Below are 18219 nucleotides of genomic sequence, written 5' to 3'. Positions count from 1 at the left end.
AGTACAAAACCATACTTGGCAAACTCCACCATTTTCTTTTCCCTCTGAACCAACCACATTTTAAAGGATGGTACAGATCAGTGAAATCTCTGCATTGCTGGCAATAGAGCAAGAGAGTAAGGGATGGATCCTCTTTCTGCTACAGTAGGAAATTAAATTAAACTGGCTAGTTTTTTTTTTTCCTAACGGTGATCTAAAATAAGGTTTTAAAAAGTGCCTGTGAAGTTTGCGAAAATCATAAGAACAGTTCTGATGTGCTGAACTCTGTATTTTACAATCACGGAGCTTATTTACAACTTATCTCCTGAAGTTTTCCTTCCAAAGTCATTTGCAGAGTTTTCCAATCATGGCAATTTTTAACTGCAGGGATTTTCTGTCTGCATGATTGATCTCAAAAACAAATGAACTTAAGGCATAGAAAAAAAGTGGATGGATTGAGGAAATAGGAGGGACTCCTCCCTTTCACCATCCTATTCCAGAGGCAGTGACCAGTGTTTAGCACAAAGTATATTTATCACATGCTAACAAAGTCAAAGTCTTGGTGAGAGAAACTTGACAGCGATTTCTATGTAGATATTTTGGTTTAGTATTAATAATACTTTGCTTAATTTAATAGCAACTACAACTACAGCAAGGTCAATGTTTGTATTAGCAGTAACTCATACCCAGTCAAGGACTAGGCATCATCCTGATAGACAAAAATCCAGGTCCCTGGTCAGGCATATCACAGAGAGCTCCATACAAAAATCAAAAGAACCCCATGTAAATTTCCAAGTACAGAGCAGTGTGATGCCATTTTCAATAATAAAGAAAAGGTCCTGATCATTTAGCCTCTTAAAATCTGAGCCAGATTCTCCAGTCTCCTGAGTGGCAAAAGAGAAGCAGCACAGAGTTGTGTATGGCTCCATCAGTCCAGAAACCTTAAAAGTTTCCATGAGTGGCACTGAGGAGAAGTTCCAAGGAATGGTGTCTTAATCAGTATTTGATAGTTTCATTGGTGGGGCAGCACAACCCCCATGCACCAGGCCCTACAGGCTGAAGGATGAACAGTCAATACAGATAATGCAGGGATCAGCTCCAAATTTTCTGCCAGTTTTGGGCAAGGAAAATGATGGCTGAAGGTAAAAAAAAATGCCATGTGCTGGGTATTTTCAGACAGTTAACACACGTGTGACTCTGTTCAAGAGAATATTTTTCTCCATGTCAAAAATAGATAGTGAATCATGGAATACAGGATAATTTCCAGTTTTACATATGCAATTTATTCATCCATAATTCATCGCACAATTAATACATTTTTCTAACCTGCCACATGATCTAGCTGTTTGAACTGTGTAGCAGTTGAACGTTTCATTCTAGAAGCATCAGTTTAAAAGTGATTGTAAAAACAGGCTATTGTCACAGCCTTCTGAAGTTTGCACAGTCATCTGATACCATGTCCTTTGCAAGTTGTGTGATGGATTAAAAGTATGTGCAGCTATGTGTCTGTCCATATGCTTTTAACTTTTTTCATTCTTATTGAAATTTTGTGAAATGGATATTTCTTTCATCAATTATTGATGCTTCAGCTTATCTCTTCTCAGGGAAGACAATTATGATAGCATATCAGTAATGCTTTGCCAAGGTGCTTGCAAATGGAAAAAAATGCAAAATATTACAAATTATATACAGGCAAGTAGGAAAAAAATAATGGCATGGAGAAACCTCAGTGGTGATTAAGAAGAATTTATTTTCTCCATTGCAGAAACCCTTTGGGTACAAAAGTAAGATATCAAGGTTTGTAGAAAGGAATTCATGCTGTTGAGCAGTCTCTGTAACCAGGGAATAAACACAAGTGTAAAATACAGTCATGGATATCATCACTACTTATGGTGGTCTCTGAAAAAACTGATTCAGTTTCTTTTGTTGGTTTTTTTTTTCCCCGCTAAGAGTACAAATTATGATCAGGATATTTTTGTGTGCAATGTGTAAAATATCTCAACAACCTGTTTTTTCCTTGTGAAGCTTAAAGTAAATCTCTCATCCAGATCCCCATGGCATCAAATGTCATCTTTCCCATCTCCTCCCAGGCCTTGAGAAACATCCTTCAGCTTACTAAAAATGTCATAGCAGAGACCATTTTGGTGGGCTTCACTCCTAGAGCCCTTGCAGGTCTCTGTTCCTTTTCCTTCCACCACCAAAAATGTCAATTCCTCTTTCCCTCAGGACTTCCTGATCTCTCCTGATTCTGTCCGCCACCTACATAGACACAGACATCAGCCCATCCTGGGTGCTTTGTCCTTCTACACTGAACCTTGACTGTGCCGAGCTGTCAGCTGAAAGCCTGCATTATGGAGGCTGCACCTACGCATTCAGGCTTCTCCTGATCAAGGAATTCATTTTATTCCTAGAAGAAAATAATAGGAATAAAATTGATTCCTTGATCAGGAGAAGACTGAATGCACCTTCTTCACCTTCTTTCATAGCCTTCTTCACCTTATCTGCCAAATTCACATGCCACCTTAACACAGCTTCTGCCTTTGATGTGTCAACTTCTCACTGTTTGTCACTGCATCTAGATGCATCTGCATCAAATCAGAAAGGTGGTCAAGAAAGTTGCAACTATTGTGTAAATTATTTTTCTAAAGGTATCAGTATGTCCTATGAAGCTGCATAATAGTATATATTTTTCTCAAAATGTCAAATGAAACATATTTGGAAACATACTTTAGAAATTCTTCTCTTTGCTAATGGAGCAACAGGCTTGCATGTCAAATAAGAGGAAGGAGCAGATGGAGAGAAGAAGGGGTCTTCAGAAGCTAAGTCAGCCTCTGGTCCACAGATACTCTTGAGATTCATTCTCTTAAATTGATTCCTTCAGAGGTTTTGAAGAAACCACCTAAGCCGTTGACAACATTAGAGCTAATACTTTGTGACAATCTTAAGGTGATGTCCTAAAGTATGAATACTTAATGCATGCAGCATGTTAGAAAGTATTTGCACATAAACATGACTTTGGAATCATTTAAGCAATGATTTAAATTACTTTGACAAAGGTACACAAGCTCTCTCAACAAATAAAGAAGCAAACCAATAATGGCAGGGTAACCTGTACAAGTTGCCTCATGCTTGCCTGAATATACAAGGAAGGCAAAATCCTTCATGAGTGAACACGGGTGTTGCTCAGAGGCTCCAGGGAAAATGTTACCCCAGGTATAGATTAAGAAAAGTAGCTCACTGGATTACAGGCAGTTATGGCTACGAATGACCAACAAGGCTAATGTCTTTCATAAAATTTAGGTTTACTCTGTATGAGCCTTAGAATACAATACCTGGCTCAAAAATGTCACTCTGTGCACTGGAAATTCTCCCCAAAATGCTAATATCAGGCTTTACTCTCAAATGCTGTTATAAATCAGAGAGGACATTGTGTACTTGGCCAATTTCCCCTCAATTCTTACCATCCTTCTTTGACCAGAGTATTTCCCTTTCTTCACTTCTCTGCCAGCCCTGTGCTTCCATTCTTTCTGCAGCCTTCTTTCTCCCACTTTGGCTCCACTGAAGCCATTCCTTCCCACTTCTACACTATGGTCTCCATGTTTGATTCTCACATCTCTTCCCCAAAACAAGCAAGGGTTGGTTGTTTCCTTGGAGTATTTCCCAGTAATTTCATCAAAACAGATGAAAACAGCTGCATACCAAATAATTAATTAATTCTCTGCTGAATGGGCATGGATACAAATACGCAAAACCAGTGCTCTTATTTCAGAATAAATTTTTATCAAACTCTATCCCTCCCACCTCTGAGTAACTACATCTCCTGCAACAGGGTGAAGTGACTGAATCTCACATAAGTGCATTTTGAGAAGCAGATTCACCTTTGAAGGGTTACCATTTCTGAGCTATACATATTACAGTACAAGTGAAAAGTTCAAATACTCCAGCAGCCTAATGTCATCACCCAAAAATGACTGTGACTCACCTAACTGAAGCCAGAAGGAGAAGAATTAAGACAACGTTCACAGAGAACCTACTTCTTGCTCTTGGAGGAACACCATGTCACCAGTGGACTCAACTTGGATTATATGCTCCAGGTGTCCTGTTATATCTGGGAAGTCCTAAATCTACTTCTTAATTCTGCCTAGCACCCAGGCTCATTTAGATGTTAGCTATTGTTGTTTAAAAAACAAAATATAATAGCTGCTATTAAATACCTTTCTCCAGTATTTTTTTTAAAACTTCAACTTTAAAGCCAGTTTGAAAGCACTTTACTAGGGCCAGAAAACTACCACAAGCCTTGATTTATTATTAGGTAGAGTCTGAATTGTTTCAAGTTCATTTAGTTCTCTGTTTAATATTCCATAAATTTTAAAGAGTATGTTACAATGAAATCTCTTTTTCCTCATAAGTCTTTCAGAGGAAGAATTTTGCTCAAAAATACAAAGCATTTTGTTGAAACCCCATAGGTATGTTTACTTGTTCATCAATCCCAAATTTTCAAATACATGTAAACACTTCCCATCATATGAAGCAATATAAATGCAAATAGGGGGTTTAAATAACATAATGAAAAGCTCTGTCTCTGTAGTTAGTCTTGCATTATTTTACATCAAAATTAGTATTTAAGTACATACAGAATCACAGAATATTCTGAGTTGGAAGTGACCCACAGGGATCATCTGGTCTGACTCCTGACCCTGCACAGCAGCATCCCCAAGAGTCACACCATGTGCCTGAGAGTGTTGTCCAAACATTCCTTGAATTCTGTCGGGCTGGTGCTGTGACCACTGCCCTGGGGAGCCTGTTCCAGTGCCCAACCACCCTCTGGGAGAAGAACATTTTTCTAAAATCCAACCTGAACCTCCTCTGACACAACTTCAGGCCATTCCCTTGAGTCCTGTCACTCATCACCTGAGAGATCAGTGTCTGCCTTTTCACCTTCTTTGCTTATGCATAAATGGCTTTCCAAGATGTAGAAAAATATGCAATCAAGCTTAAAGTTTAATCTGTGCTTAAAGCTAAATACATTGACCACATTATACCTTGGATATTTAAAAATAATTTTAAACTGCGGGCAAAACAAAAACTATAGTGTTGAGTGTTCTCTCTGAGTCTAAAAATTGATACTTCTCTCACTCCTATTTAAATATGCTTATATTAATTAATAAGCATCAAAAAATGGAAGAGGTCATTATGTTATATTAGCTTAGTAGATGAACCCAGGATAACCAGCAGAACTGGGAAGATGGAAAGACCTTGAAAAACAGGGAAAGCATGAAGAAGCAAACTAATTAGGAACTTCCATATTATTTTCACTGTCTATCAAGTAATAATGAAGTTTTACAATTAGCCTTGATATAATATAATGGAGGAAGAAAATGAAGCAAATGCATAGTCCTCCTTTGCCCTGTATTTCACATTGTCTGGATTATTACAGCCTCTAAGATGTCCTATGCACATCCCTCTTACCATCTCAGGATTTGCACAATGCATACTTGTGCAAAATGGTTGCAAAATAAAACTTGTACATGTATGAGTCTCAGTGCACAGTGAATGTCCCCACCATGAGCTACAGGATGAGTGTTCTTCCCACAAGAACTGTGCTTATCACCCTTGACAGATATATTTCAAAATTTGGTACCTACTCATCACAGTGGTGATATAAAAATCTCCCACTGTTAAAAAAAGCACTGAAACAAGTATCCAGGAAAGATGAAGATACACAGTAGAATACTGCCAGTTTTGCTATTCTGGTACTTTCCAATTTAAACTGAGTGATAATTCTTCTACAGAAGTCAAGATATTAATCTTCACAATAAAACCCCACTTATGAGAAGGGCTGCTACAATTAACAAAACTGCTAAGTGGATGTAAGTGGCCTGAGCCTCTATTCTCAGCAATGCCTGGTGGGAAGCAGCTGCCTTGGCCAACAGCGGGGGTTGGAGCCAGGAATCTCCAGAGCTAAAAATATATGTAGACACTGCCTGATGAGAAGGGCCTTTTTATAAAGGGTTATTGCATTATTCTTGTCAGAGGAAGCTCTTCCCACATGTCTGACAGCCATTGAGGGTTTGAAGCTTGAATGAGCTTGTGTGATAGTTACCCTCCTGATTGATACTCTGGGGCTGAACTATTGGTCCCACCAAACTGAAAACGTGAATTGCCACAGTTTGAACCAAAAAGCAATGTGTTCAGCAGGGGACTTTAACACATATCACACAAGCTCAGAAGGTCCAGAAGGATTGGCCCAGAAGGAGCAATGTCCAAAACACATGCTCACCATCTGATTATACAAGTAGCCTCCACCACAAGAGCGAACAACAAGTAACAACAGGATTGCCTTAAAGCTCTCTCATGCTGATTTAGCCATAAATTAGGCTTTATCTGAGCCCTATTTAAAATTAACAACTTATGCAGCAAAACTGAAAACTTTGAGAGATAAAAATGAAGCCTCAATCTGCCAACACAAACAGGATAAATGGAATTGATTCGTAACAATGGCAATCAGTTTTCAAAAGAAACATCTTTAGAGACCACCTATTCTTTTCTGACAGTTTTTCTACAATCAGAGGACTTTAATTTAAGTATCAACACCATACCAGAAGAAATATTTTAGGGAAAATAAAAATTAATTTCTTCCTTGATCCTAGAGCTTGCCTTCATATAAGAAGCAGAGCATCAAGGCTTCAAAAGAGAGTTTTCAAACTCAAACAAGTATGTATATGAAAATTGGTTATACACACACACACAAAAAGCAGCATCCTGTGTTTGTCTCAATAACTATGGTTTACTGCAATAGGCTGGAACAATTCAGTGAGGAATACTATTTACAGTGCATTATCTGAAATAAAATGTGATGCAAAAGCAGTCAAAAGAAGAGACAGCTAAGTGTGAAATTTCCTCTGTAGTCAGCCGCGGATCCACAGATGAGTCACTCAGAAAGGATCACTCAGGTTTCATCTCATCACCAGCTCTGAATCTGCTGAAACCTTTTCCAGAGATTCAATTTAGTCAGACGTGCTTCAGCCATCATGCCACCTTCAGCAGCTCTGCACAGGAGAATAGAGAGCAGAGTTTTTCTCTCCCCACTGCTTTTCTTTGTCACCTCTGCAACCTGAGGACACCGGCTGTACCAATTCTATGCTGCAAGAGCTCGTCTTTCCCTTACACCTGGAGCTATTTGGCTCACTGGTTTCAACACATGGACAGAGCTGGACAGCAAGCCATAATGGGAGCATTGAAGCCAAGAGACAGCTCAGCAGCAGCCACTGGTGGAGCCCTCCTCAACAGCAAGCCTGAGTGGCAGCATTTCAGGAATAACTCAGAGAGAAGTACCCAAAGGCCTGGCACTGGAGGGGCACATCCAGAGCAGCAGCACCAAAATGGCGGTGGCTGTGCCAGTTTTGGCTTTTCAAACCCATAACCTCTGACAATGCAAATGCTTTCATTATAAAGAAGACTTACTGAGCATGAAGTTACTGCTTTGCAAAGCAGTTATCACATACAAATCCAACATATCCACATCTGTGCATTTTGTTGTCTAGAACATTTTTTTTACTAAAAACCTCCCTTGCTCTACAGTCCAATAGGAAGAGCAGGAAAAGCCCTTTTGCTACTATAAGAGGAGTGTTTTTAACCAAACCTGCTAGCTTGCACTCCTGATTTCAGTTCCCTGATGTGTAAAAAATAGACTACAATAGTAGTGTCCAAGCTGGTTCTACTGTTTTTCATGGGCTAATACACTTCTGGGTGGAAATAACATGCAATTTGCTCATTGCCTTCTCTTGTTCCCTTTGCCTGAAAGACACTGCCTCAGCAGCACTGCCAGTCTTGGACATCATAAAAGAAAAGCTTGAACTCAGGGCCTGAGCACCAGGCAATGTGCTGAGCTGCCCCCTCTCTGCTAGTGCTGCCTCCCAACACAAGGGATTTCCACCACACCACCAGCTCCTCCTGACTCTGGCTGGACCTGATACAGCACTAAGTTGTTCTGTCACTACACCCACAAGTTACAGCATCTGATGTGGACAATAAATAGAATATTATTTATTTTTTATTTGGCTCAGTTTGGTTTTTTGTTTTGTTTTTTTTTTTTTGTTTTGTTTTGTTTTCCTAGTGCCCTGAGCTAGTATTCTTAATCAGTGGCAGGGAGCACATGCACATGGTTCATAAACAAGCAAATTCAATTACTGAAACAAAACAGCAACAGAGCAACCCAAAATAGTAGTCAGAAATAAACTAATAATAACGCCTTCTTCCAGTTTTATATTTGAACATTTTTCAATCTCCTCTCCAGCACAGCTTACATTTGACAGTCATGAAATAGTGGTGATAAGTGCAAAGTGGGCTGCCTGCTTTTGGCATTCTCCCTTTCTTTAAAAATGTCGCTCAGCCCCAAAACACATGAGATTGGAAATATTTTCCAGAATTAGAAACCATCCCTTTCTGAATGAAATTACACTCCATGGAAGACTGAAGCCTCAGCAAAATCACAAAACTATTAATTTCATTGAACTTGCAAAAGTAATCTTCCTATGTGTCTATGAGCCTCCCTTACTGTGCAGTATTGGGGTACACTGCGTGAGCCTGTCCCAGAACATCCAGCACCGGAGTCCCAACTCTAAAGCAAGAAGCAAGCAACTGTTATTTCCATCAGATTCAATGATTTTCAAGAGTCACCGAAGGAGAGACTGGAAGTTAATCACTCTTTACTATCCCTGAAGTGGTGAGAACCAAGGTTGCAGAGTTTTCAGGTACTGTCTTCCATAGAAAGTATGATAAGAACTCTTGCATGACTCCAGTCCTGCTGCATCCATGGTATCTGTACAGCATGGTAAATGGCGGACATGATCCAGAAGAGAAGACATTTTCCTGCTTCAAGGTTGTGGTATCTTGAAGCCATGGAAAACCTTGTCCAAAGTAGATCTGTTAGATGTATTTTCCCTGAGATGCACATCTTGAAATCCATCCATCTTGAATCCTTGAAATCTTGCCTGTTCTGATCAGTTTCCTATGCTTCACATTTGCCAGTGTTTCTCAAATGAGAAATCTGACATCCTACATCCAGTGAATCTTCTATCCATGTTTTGTTTCAAAGGAAGATATCCAATTAGCTCTACCTAATATTTCTATCTGTTTCTGTTGCATGCTGGCACTGCTTCTCTGAAGGCATTGAATTCAGAAACTGAAACAGAGCTCTGCTGAATTCCCCAGTTGTGGCCTGGGGACAAAATGTTTTCTACACAGAAAGGGACCATACCATATTATTTATCCTGTGTTATTTGAACAGCAAATATTCACAGTAAATATGAGTATATATGATTGTACAATGCATACAGAGTTCCCTTTCACACCTTGAACTCCCAGGGACAAAGTAAAACACTCTTCTTTAAACTCTGGTATACTGAATTTGTATCCTTATTTGAAAGAATCATAGAATCTCTTTGGTTAAGAAGTCCCCTAAGGTCACTGAGTTCATCTGTTAACCCAGAACCATGCCCCACATGCCACATCCACATGAATTTTGAACTCTTCCAGTGATGGTGATTCCAGTGCCTGACTTCCTTTTCTGTGAATAAATGTTTCCTAATATAGAATCTAATCCTCTCCTAATGCAACTTGAGGCCATTTCCTCTCATTCTGTCACTTGCTGCGTGGGAGAAGAGACCAACCCCCACTGCGCCACAACCATGTCTCCAAGTGCCACATCTGAACATCTTTTAAATATCTCCAGGGATAGTGATTCAACCACTTCCCTGGGCAGCCTCTTCCAATGTTTGACAGCCCTTGCTGTGAAGAAATTTTTCATTCATGCACGGTTGCCATTAAACCAGCAGAAAAAGCAGAACAGTTCATTATATTTGCTTGGGATGCTTCAGAAACAAAAGAAAAGGTTGTAAGTCAAAAGCCAGGAAAAAAAAAAAAGATTGCTATATGGTATGCACAGATTCAGGATATAAAAATGGCATGAACTGGGTATAAAAATGTACATTTTCGTTAGTTAAGGTACTATGAATATTTTGAAAATATAGATAAATTGATCTCAAGACAGAAGAACTGTCAGGCATGGGGTAGTATTGGACCCATTAACAAGTCTTGTACTGAATTATGTAAATCACTTAAATGGATGAGATACACCAGATTGTTTCCATCAGGAGCATTAAACCTTAGTGCATACATCTGCATTACCTGCTTGCAGTTAAAATCTTCTCCATGGCCTTCAATATAGATACTCTTATTTCCCCATCTGTATTTTTTTATTAATATGACTATTTATTTTTCCAGTAAAGAGAATTTCTTTGTCCTGGTATCTTAGTTCTAAGTAGAGCTGCCAACTGTGATGAGAATCTGATTTCATAATACAGTGGAAAAAATATGTTTACTGGTTCAGAATTGTTTCACATATAGGAGTGCTGATAATTAGGTGTAGTTCTGCATTACATTTACTATAGCAGACAAAATCATTAGGATAAACAAATATAGCCTGAAATTACTTTGATGATACTGGTTTTGATAAACAGGTAGTAGTTCTGTCACTGTGAATTCTTCTAATTTATAGCTGATAGAAAAAAACCCCCAGTCTTACTCAATAGAACTGAATGAAAAAGCCTCATTGGGAGCATTTTGGGTAAAAAAAAAAAAGGAAGATATTCTATTCAAACTGACATGGCTTATTAATGTCAGACACTGCTGAATACCTTGCATTTCCTCCCAAAGATTAAAAAGTGAGGTATTCACTGGATAAAGAAATACTCCAGGCAAGGAAATAAGCTGGAGGATAATCAGCATATACCATGCCAATACCATGCTTCAGAAACCAATCTGAAAGTTTCTCTAGGACTTACACTTTCCTGCTGGCTTTTAGCAGCAGCAGATGACAATGCCACACACAGCATTGAACTATGCTGGCCAGTTAATTAGCATGGCAGAACTAATCCTTCTTTATCTGTTCTCTCCCATGGTAAATGCATCTTCTCTAAGTGAAGTGATGTGAAAGGTGTGCTCAGATCCTGGATTCTCTTACATGGGAAATGTACATAGGTACTTAAAATCACAGTTAGATTATATTTGATTTAGACAAATAAATGCATTTGTTGATCTGAGCCTTTATTTTCAAGTTAACTTCCTTCCCACTGTCTTCTTCTTACACTTGTCATTCAGATCATACTCCCTTCCACATCTGTATGCCTACATACAGTCTTCTATGCCAGTTCCTGAAAATGAAAATAGCCAAGTTTGTACACAAAAAGATGTGGTTGGTTGTCACCCCAAAAATGGTTTCTTTTTGGGGTTCTTTCATACTGATAGGCTTTGCAATGTAAAAATAAAATATATATAAATTCAAGAAACTTACCCGGCTGCCTTCAAACCTTGAGCGATCGTTGTTTGCCTTTGTTGTTTTTTCTGCAAGTTTCTTCTGCCTTTGAGGGCCTTTTCCAAAGAAAATGTAGTTGACAAAGGCGTATTCAAGTAAGGCCAAGAAGACAAACACAAAGCAGCCCATGAGATACATGTCAATGGCTTTAACATATGGAATTTTAGGCAAAGTCTCTCGCAGGTGAGTGTTGATTGTTGTCATAGTCAGCACAGTCGTAATTCCTACACAAAGAAAAAAGATCATATATTTTACAACTCCAAGCTTTCAGTTTTATTTTCCTTCTTGGCAAACATGGCTTGTCAATGGGAAGAAGCACAAAAATTTGTCACCTTGCAGGTGACATCACTGCAAAAAAAGAGCAAAATTAAAACTTGTTACATTATTATTCTGTTGCAATTATTTCCTTCCTATGAGTGGGGGGGAACAGCCAATAAGGGGGTCTGGCACCAGTGCCATGAGTTAACGTAGATTCATGGAAGCCAAGTGTAGCTGTATTGAAAATCTCTTCCATGGAGACCAAACTGATGTGCAACAAGAACAGTGTTCACACAGATGGTGAAAGACTTCTCCCACAGTTTTAATTTTCTAAGAGTCAGGCAGTTTGTTGATGTCAGTCCTGCAGGGTGCCCCTGTGGTAGATGGGGAGAGACAGGTACCTTTCTAGAGCAGTTCACCTATTTCAGGAAAGGACAATCTATAACTGGAATTTGAGATGACTAATTTGCAGCAGTAGGCTAGTTACATAGAAACAAATGAGGTGCGCAATGAGAGATAGATAGGTATGTGAATTTTTGGAAGGAAGAAGGAGGGAGAGCAGTATTTTTATAGCAACAAACTGGACGCCAATGAAATATCTACAAAATATCTATATCAACCTTATGTCAAGGTATTTATCTAAGGATGGACACAGCACCTGGAAATATATTACAGAGGACTGTTACGAAAATCTGGAAAGAAAAGCAAATTTATTGTCAGTCTGCCTGAATTCACAATAAACTGCAGGATCTGTTTCTCTGCTGGAAATTCTATGGGAATTGCAAATCACAGGTTTCTGAAAACACTGATTTGTGGAATAAGTCTCATTTCAAGGCAAGTCATTCTATTAGTTCTCCTCCATTACTATTTTCTTTGATTCCATAATTATACCATCAGTTTACATGTTGTCACTAAAATACAGGCAGAACAAAAATAAAGGACAAAATAAAATTGCTGCCATATAATAAAGCACAGCTTCCTTTATCTGAAGAGACAGAAATAAAGACAATATAACTCAAAACCAAGCCATCAGTGTAAGCAGTTACACTCCAGGGAACTGTAGTAATACCCTATGAGATTGTGTAACAGATATTTTGGATATTTAGTGGGTTAGTGTCATGCAGTTTTCAGTTTTTCCTCTAAACTGGGAAACAAGTGGGCATTGATGCCAGATGTCTGGTGACCCAGAAGGTGAGGCACGCTGAATAGAAAGGTAGCTATCATTAACCAAAGGGAAATACAGAAGTCTTGTGGCCAAATGTCCTTCTGAAGCTCAATAATTTATTTTAAAGCACAGCTGGAGGAGAAGTAGCTGACTCTCCCCTAAAACAAAAAAAATAAAATAATCTTGCGTTTATAGTCCTTTCCACAAGGGAGAACTCCAGAGATTATTCTTCTCCTCACTCAAAGCACTGAACTTAGGAACTTCTAGGGCTAACTAGCAAAAAGTTGAGAGCAGAATTGATAGGTTTGAGTATTTCTCTTGAGATCAGCCCTATATCACCATCTGTCTGCAGTGTCCATAGCACATAGTCACTGAATGAGCTGATCTTTGCTCTGCACCTTGGCTTCACCTTGGCACCTACCTTCTGGAGGCAACTATTTGGTTCAGCGCAGCAAGGGAACAGGCACAGGGGCAAAACATGGAAGTGAATTAATAGAATCAGGCTCACAGAGAATACAGGCTTCTTGCAGGGGTTGAGTAAAAGTTTGTGTCCCAAGAATTGCACAGGGAATGCTTCCTTGAAAAAAATACTTAGGAAATCAGGTATACCTTCTTTGTACTGAGTTTTTCAGAGCCAATCATATAGGTCCAAAGGTGCTATATTGCCTTTAAGCTTTTATACCAGTTTTCGTTAGGATGCCATGTAAGTTCACAGACACTACATAACAGGGAGCAGCTGTTGCCTCCCCTGGGGGCAGGAAGGCCCTGCAGAGAGACCTTGACAAATCAGGCAATCACCAACCATGTGGAATTCAATGAGGGGAAGTGCTGGATTCTGCACCTGGGATGGGGCAAACCTCAATGTACAGACAGACTGGGGAACAAAAGGCTGGAGAGCAGTGCTGCAGAAAGTGCTGGGGGTCCTGGTGGATGGCAGCCTGAACATGAGTCAGCAGTGCCCTGGCAGCCAGGAGGGCCAAGCGTGTCCTGGGGGGCATCAGGCACATCATGGCCAGTGAGGCAAGGGAGGGAATTGTCCTGCTCTTCTCTGCACTGGGACAGCCTCACCTTGAATATTGTGTGCAGTTTTGGGCACCACACTATAAAAAACATATTGAACTATTAGAAGGTGTCCAGTGGAGGGCAATGAGGATGGTGAAAAGTCGTGAGGGGAAGCTGTATGAGGAGCAAGTTAAGTCACTTGGTCTGTTCAGCCTGGAGACCTCATTGCAGTTACAGCTTCTTCATGAGGGGAAGAGGAGGGACAGGAACTGATCTCTTCTCTGTTGTGACCAGTGACAGGACCCAAGGGAATGGCCTCAAGTTGTGTCAGGGGAGGTTTAGGTTGGATGTTAGAAAAAGGCTGTTCACCCAGAGGGTGGCTGGGCACTGGAACAGCTCCCCAGGGCAGTGGTCACAGCACCAAGCCTGACAGGGTTCAAGAAGCATTTGGACAATCCTCTTGAGCCCATGGTGTGACTCTTGGAGATGGTCCTGTGCAGGGACAGGAGCTGGACTCCTGTGGGTCGCTCGTGGGACATTTCAGCTCACCATTTTCTGTGATTCTGGGGTACCAGCTTAAGACTAATAAGAGGGGGTATAAAGAGGAACATAGGATTAGACCCGTGATACTGAACTTTATTATACAAACATCACTGACATAATCACCAAGGCACTAATTCTTTTCTGAGAAGAAACTATTAGATGGATTTTTGTCCTCTCAAAAGGACTTTTTACCAATTGAAAATAGAACATCTGGTCTCCTGAGCTTGCCTTGTACTCTCTGATTTTTGTTCTAATATTTGTTTTACAGTACTTGATGAACTTGTGCTACACAGAAATGGGTCACATGAGACAGTCTTGCTCCTTAAACAAGGAAAAATCTCATTAACCTGTAACAGAACGACATGGAATGTCATTGGCTATGGTAACTTCTGTCTAGCCATCTGTTCTCTGCAGTCCTGGCCAGTATCTATCTAATGGTGATGGTTGTGGTTGGAGTGCTGCCCTCACTTGGTCCACCTGGGTGGATCTCTGCTAACCAGTAGCTCATTTATAAACACATCAGAGGTGTTTGGGCTTTATGCCTCACTTCCTATTAAGCTACTACTTAGCTACAAGCTGCTAAAGAAGCCCTGACTGCTGAGTGGTAATGCCAGACTGTGCCATGCCCATATGCACCAGCTAACCCACAGTATATGCAGAATTACTGCACAGTAACTGCAGTTAATCTACAGTATCTCCATCTACCCAAATTCAGATGCTGGATAATATGTTGCACAAAGGTGGCTACCCTGCCTGCTTTGGTATGTGGGACCTTGGGAGTCATGGGGTAAGGAAAAAGGGAATCACAGGGGCACGGGTTGGAGTCTGGGTTTGCTGTGGTACATTACAGAAAAATAAGGGAACTAGGGAGTATGTTCCTGTTTTAAGAAAATAAGATAATACAGCAGGTAGATAGCACAGACTTAGTGACAAGTTTTGGGTAATGGGGAAGTGACAAGGAACGTGTAATTGAGAAGCACAGGGTTGAAGATAGAATTTGGGACAAGATGAGAAGCAGAAGTATTTGTAAGGATTTATGGACCAATTCAATCTTCCTTAGGTATAGCTATCCCTGAGTATGCTTCTGTAAAGGATGAAATATTTGCTATTGTCATAGAATAGCATTCTATTGTCATAGAATCTGTCCTGGTTCTGGCCAGGACAGGGTTAATTTTTGCAGTAGCCAGGAGGGGGCATGGCTAGGACCCAAAGGTTATTCTATATCACCTCACTTCATTGCCAGAGGTTGTGGGAAGGGAGTCTTTTCCTGGGAGGAAGGTTTCTCTTCAGGTTGGGGCAAAGGTGGCCACCATTGAGTCACAAGTTGCACAGTGAGCATTTTTGCTGGTGAATCACTCTCTCTTTTATACGGTTTTGTTATTAGTGTGTTTCTGATCCTGGTTTTTTTTGTGTCTCATTGCTGTTTCCAGTAAATTGTTCTTACCTCAGCCTAGGCTCTTTGCCTTTTGTGCCTCCAATTCTCTCCAGCCATCCTCACAGGGGGAAGGGGGACAGGGGTAAGGGGGACAGGGGGAAGCAAGAGGCAGTGTGGTTTTAATAGGACCACTAAATTGGAGAATATCCTAACCCTAATCCTAACCCTAAACTATGACAGAATCACAGAATTGTTTGGCTTGGAAGGGACCTTAAACACCATCTAAGTTTGCTGCCATGTGCAGTTCAAGTTGCTTGAAGACACATCTGACTTGGCCTACAACACTTCAAGGGATGGGGAATCCACAACTCCTATGGGCAACCTGCTCCAGTGCCTCACCATCCTTGCAATCAAGAATCTCTTAATCTAAATCTATTCTCTGTCATTTTGAAGCCATTCCTCCTTGTCCTGTCACTACATGTCCTTGTATGAAGCCCCTTTCCAGTGCTCCTGTAGGCCCCTTTAGGGTACTGGAAGGTGCTGTAAGGTTACCCTAGAGCCTTCTCTTCTTTAGGCTGAACAAAACCAAGTCTCTTGGCCTGCCTTGACAGGAGAGGTGCTCCAGTCCCAGATCACCTTCATGACCCTTCTCTGGACTCACTCCAACAGGTCCATGACCTTCTTATGTTGGGGACCCCAAACCCAGATTCAGTATTCCAGCTGGGGTGTCATGAGAGCAGTCAAGGAGAAGAATCACCCCCTCACCCTGCTGGCCACACTGGTTTTGGTGCAGCCCAGACACTGTTGGCTTTCTGGACTGCAAGTGCTTATTGCTGGGTCGTGTTGAGCTCCTTGGCAATCAATACCCCAAGTCCTCCTCCTCCGGGCTGTTTCTCAACCCATTCTCTACCCAGCCTGCACTTGTGCTTGGGATTGCCTGACCCACACACAGGATCTTGCACTTGGCCTTGTTGAACTTCATGGGATTCATGCAGGTTCACCTCTCAAGCTTGTTATCCCTTCCCTCCAACGTGTCAACTTCACAATTTTCTAGTGACTTTCCCTTATTTAAAGGATACCTTGATCTGAAAAGTCCTTGGGCAGGAATCGCATACCTGTGCCAAATCCATGCTTTTCTGTCATGAGGTAAATGACACTTTAAGCTGTCATAAACATGCACTTAACACGCCATGTACTCTGAGGGGTAGGTGGCATGGCATGGTCCATAGCTGATGTGCCCCTGTATGCTCTTTCTGCCAGTGTCAGTTAAAGCACCCAGGACCTCAGGAGGAGGCTTGGAGCCACATCTGTCCTCCCACACTGAGCTGGACTAAAGCCTACGCTCAAGTATGACAGTGGAGCTGGTCTCCTAGATGAAATTACAACAGCATTAACTTGATGAGAACAAGTCTGGGACCTGTATGAGCAGCTCATGTCAGAGATTTAGTGGTTACACTCTTGCATGAAGGGGGAAACATCACTTTTGAGGCAATGCTGGATGACACGATTTTGAAGCAAATTATTTTGGAATTTCAAAACACTGACATCATGTTGTAGTTTTTAACAACCTCTGAAGGCTACATTAAATCTGACATTTTAATGTCCCACTCATTTTTAGCACATACCAAGGGCAACTCTTGCTGCTGATGCATCATAATTGATCCAGAATGACACCCATGATAAAATGGTAATTAGTATGGAGGGCATATAGGTTTGAAGAATAAAGTAGCCAATATTTCTCTTCAACCTGAAGCTCAGTGAAAGTCTTGGATAGGCACCTGAGAAAAGAGAAAGGAAAACATGTTATTTATACTGAAGGAAAGACACTTGTAGATAGCTGCCTTCAGTTTCTTCACATTTTGTGGGGTAGTATGACATCTGCAGAACAGTAGGGATGACACCATCACTGTATTACTCATCTGTATTAAAAGAAACATTGCAGTAAATACAATGATAGCCAAGTAATTTGTATTTGGGAAGAAAAAGAGAGACAGTGAATTACTTTAGACTATTGAACAGATAGGTGAGCACCAGTTAGTTTTTACAAACAATTGCTTAGGTGTCCAAGTAAAATGCTTATCCAAGTACACAGTTTTCTGTACAGAATTTATATTGAGAGAATAAGTAATGTGCATAATTTTTTTCCTTTACAATGAGGAGTTGTTCAAGAGATGAAACTTCTTAATTACATCTGAACTATGAGAAACATGCAGCCTATGGTGTCAAAAATAAATTGTAATGAATTCCACTACAGGAAAAGCCTTCAGACTAAATCCTCTAATGTCAATTATAACCAGACCAAATTTTTCTTCCAAACATATTTTAAACAAAAAAAAAATTGAATTTTGTGTGCATATATATAGTTCATGAACAGCTACAAACAGAAAAAATTAAGAATGGAAAGAATTAATAACCTCAATACCAACCAAATTTCATATTTATTGGTGCTATTCTTACTGAATATATTTTAGACATATATATATATATTCAGATGAATATATTTAGAAATCTCAAACTGTTAAA

The 18219-nt window shown here is 40.3% G+C and overlaps 1 protein-coding gene across 1 annotated transcript in view; it reads right to left on the bottom strand.

The window, feature by feature from the left end:
- Positions 1-18219, bottom strand: part of GABRB3 (gamma-aminobutyric acid type A receptor subunit beta3) — a 115864-nt gene that overhangs the window by 4193 nt on the left and 93452 nt on the right. The window contains exons 7-8 of the mRNA XM_063149732.1: positions 17322-17474; positions 11333-11577 (exon numbers count right to left, since the gene is read on the bottom strand). Of these exons, the coding sequence (XP_063005802.1) occupies positions 11333-11577; positions 17322-17474 (398 nt within the window). The remainder of the gene's footprint in view (positions 1-11332; positions 11578-17321; positions 17475-18219) is intronic.

Source organism: Melospiza melodia, chromosome 2 (genome assembly GCF_035770615.1).
Source record: "Melospiza melodia melodia isolate bMelMel2 chromosome 2, bMelMel2.pri, whole genome shotgun sequence".
In the NCBI taxonomy this organism is placed as follows: domain Eukaryota; kingdom Metazoa; phylum Chordata; class Aves; order Passeriformes; family Passerellidae; genus Melospiza; species Melospiza melodia.
Note: the sequence above shows the minus strand (reverse complement) of the source record. Positions and strands in the feature narration are given on the sequence as shown.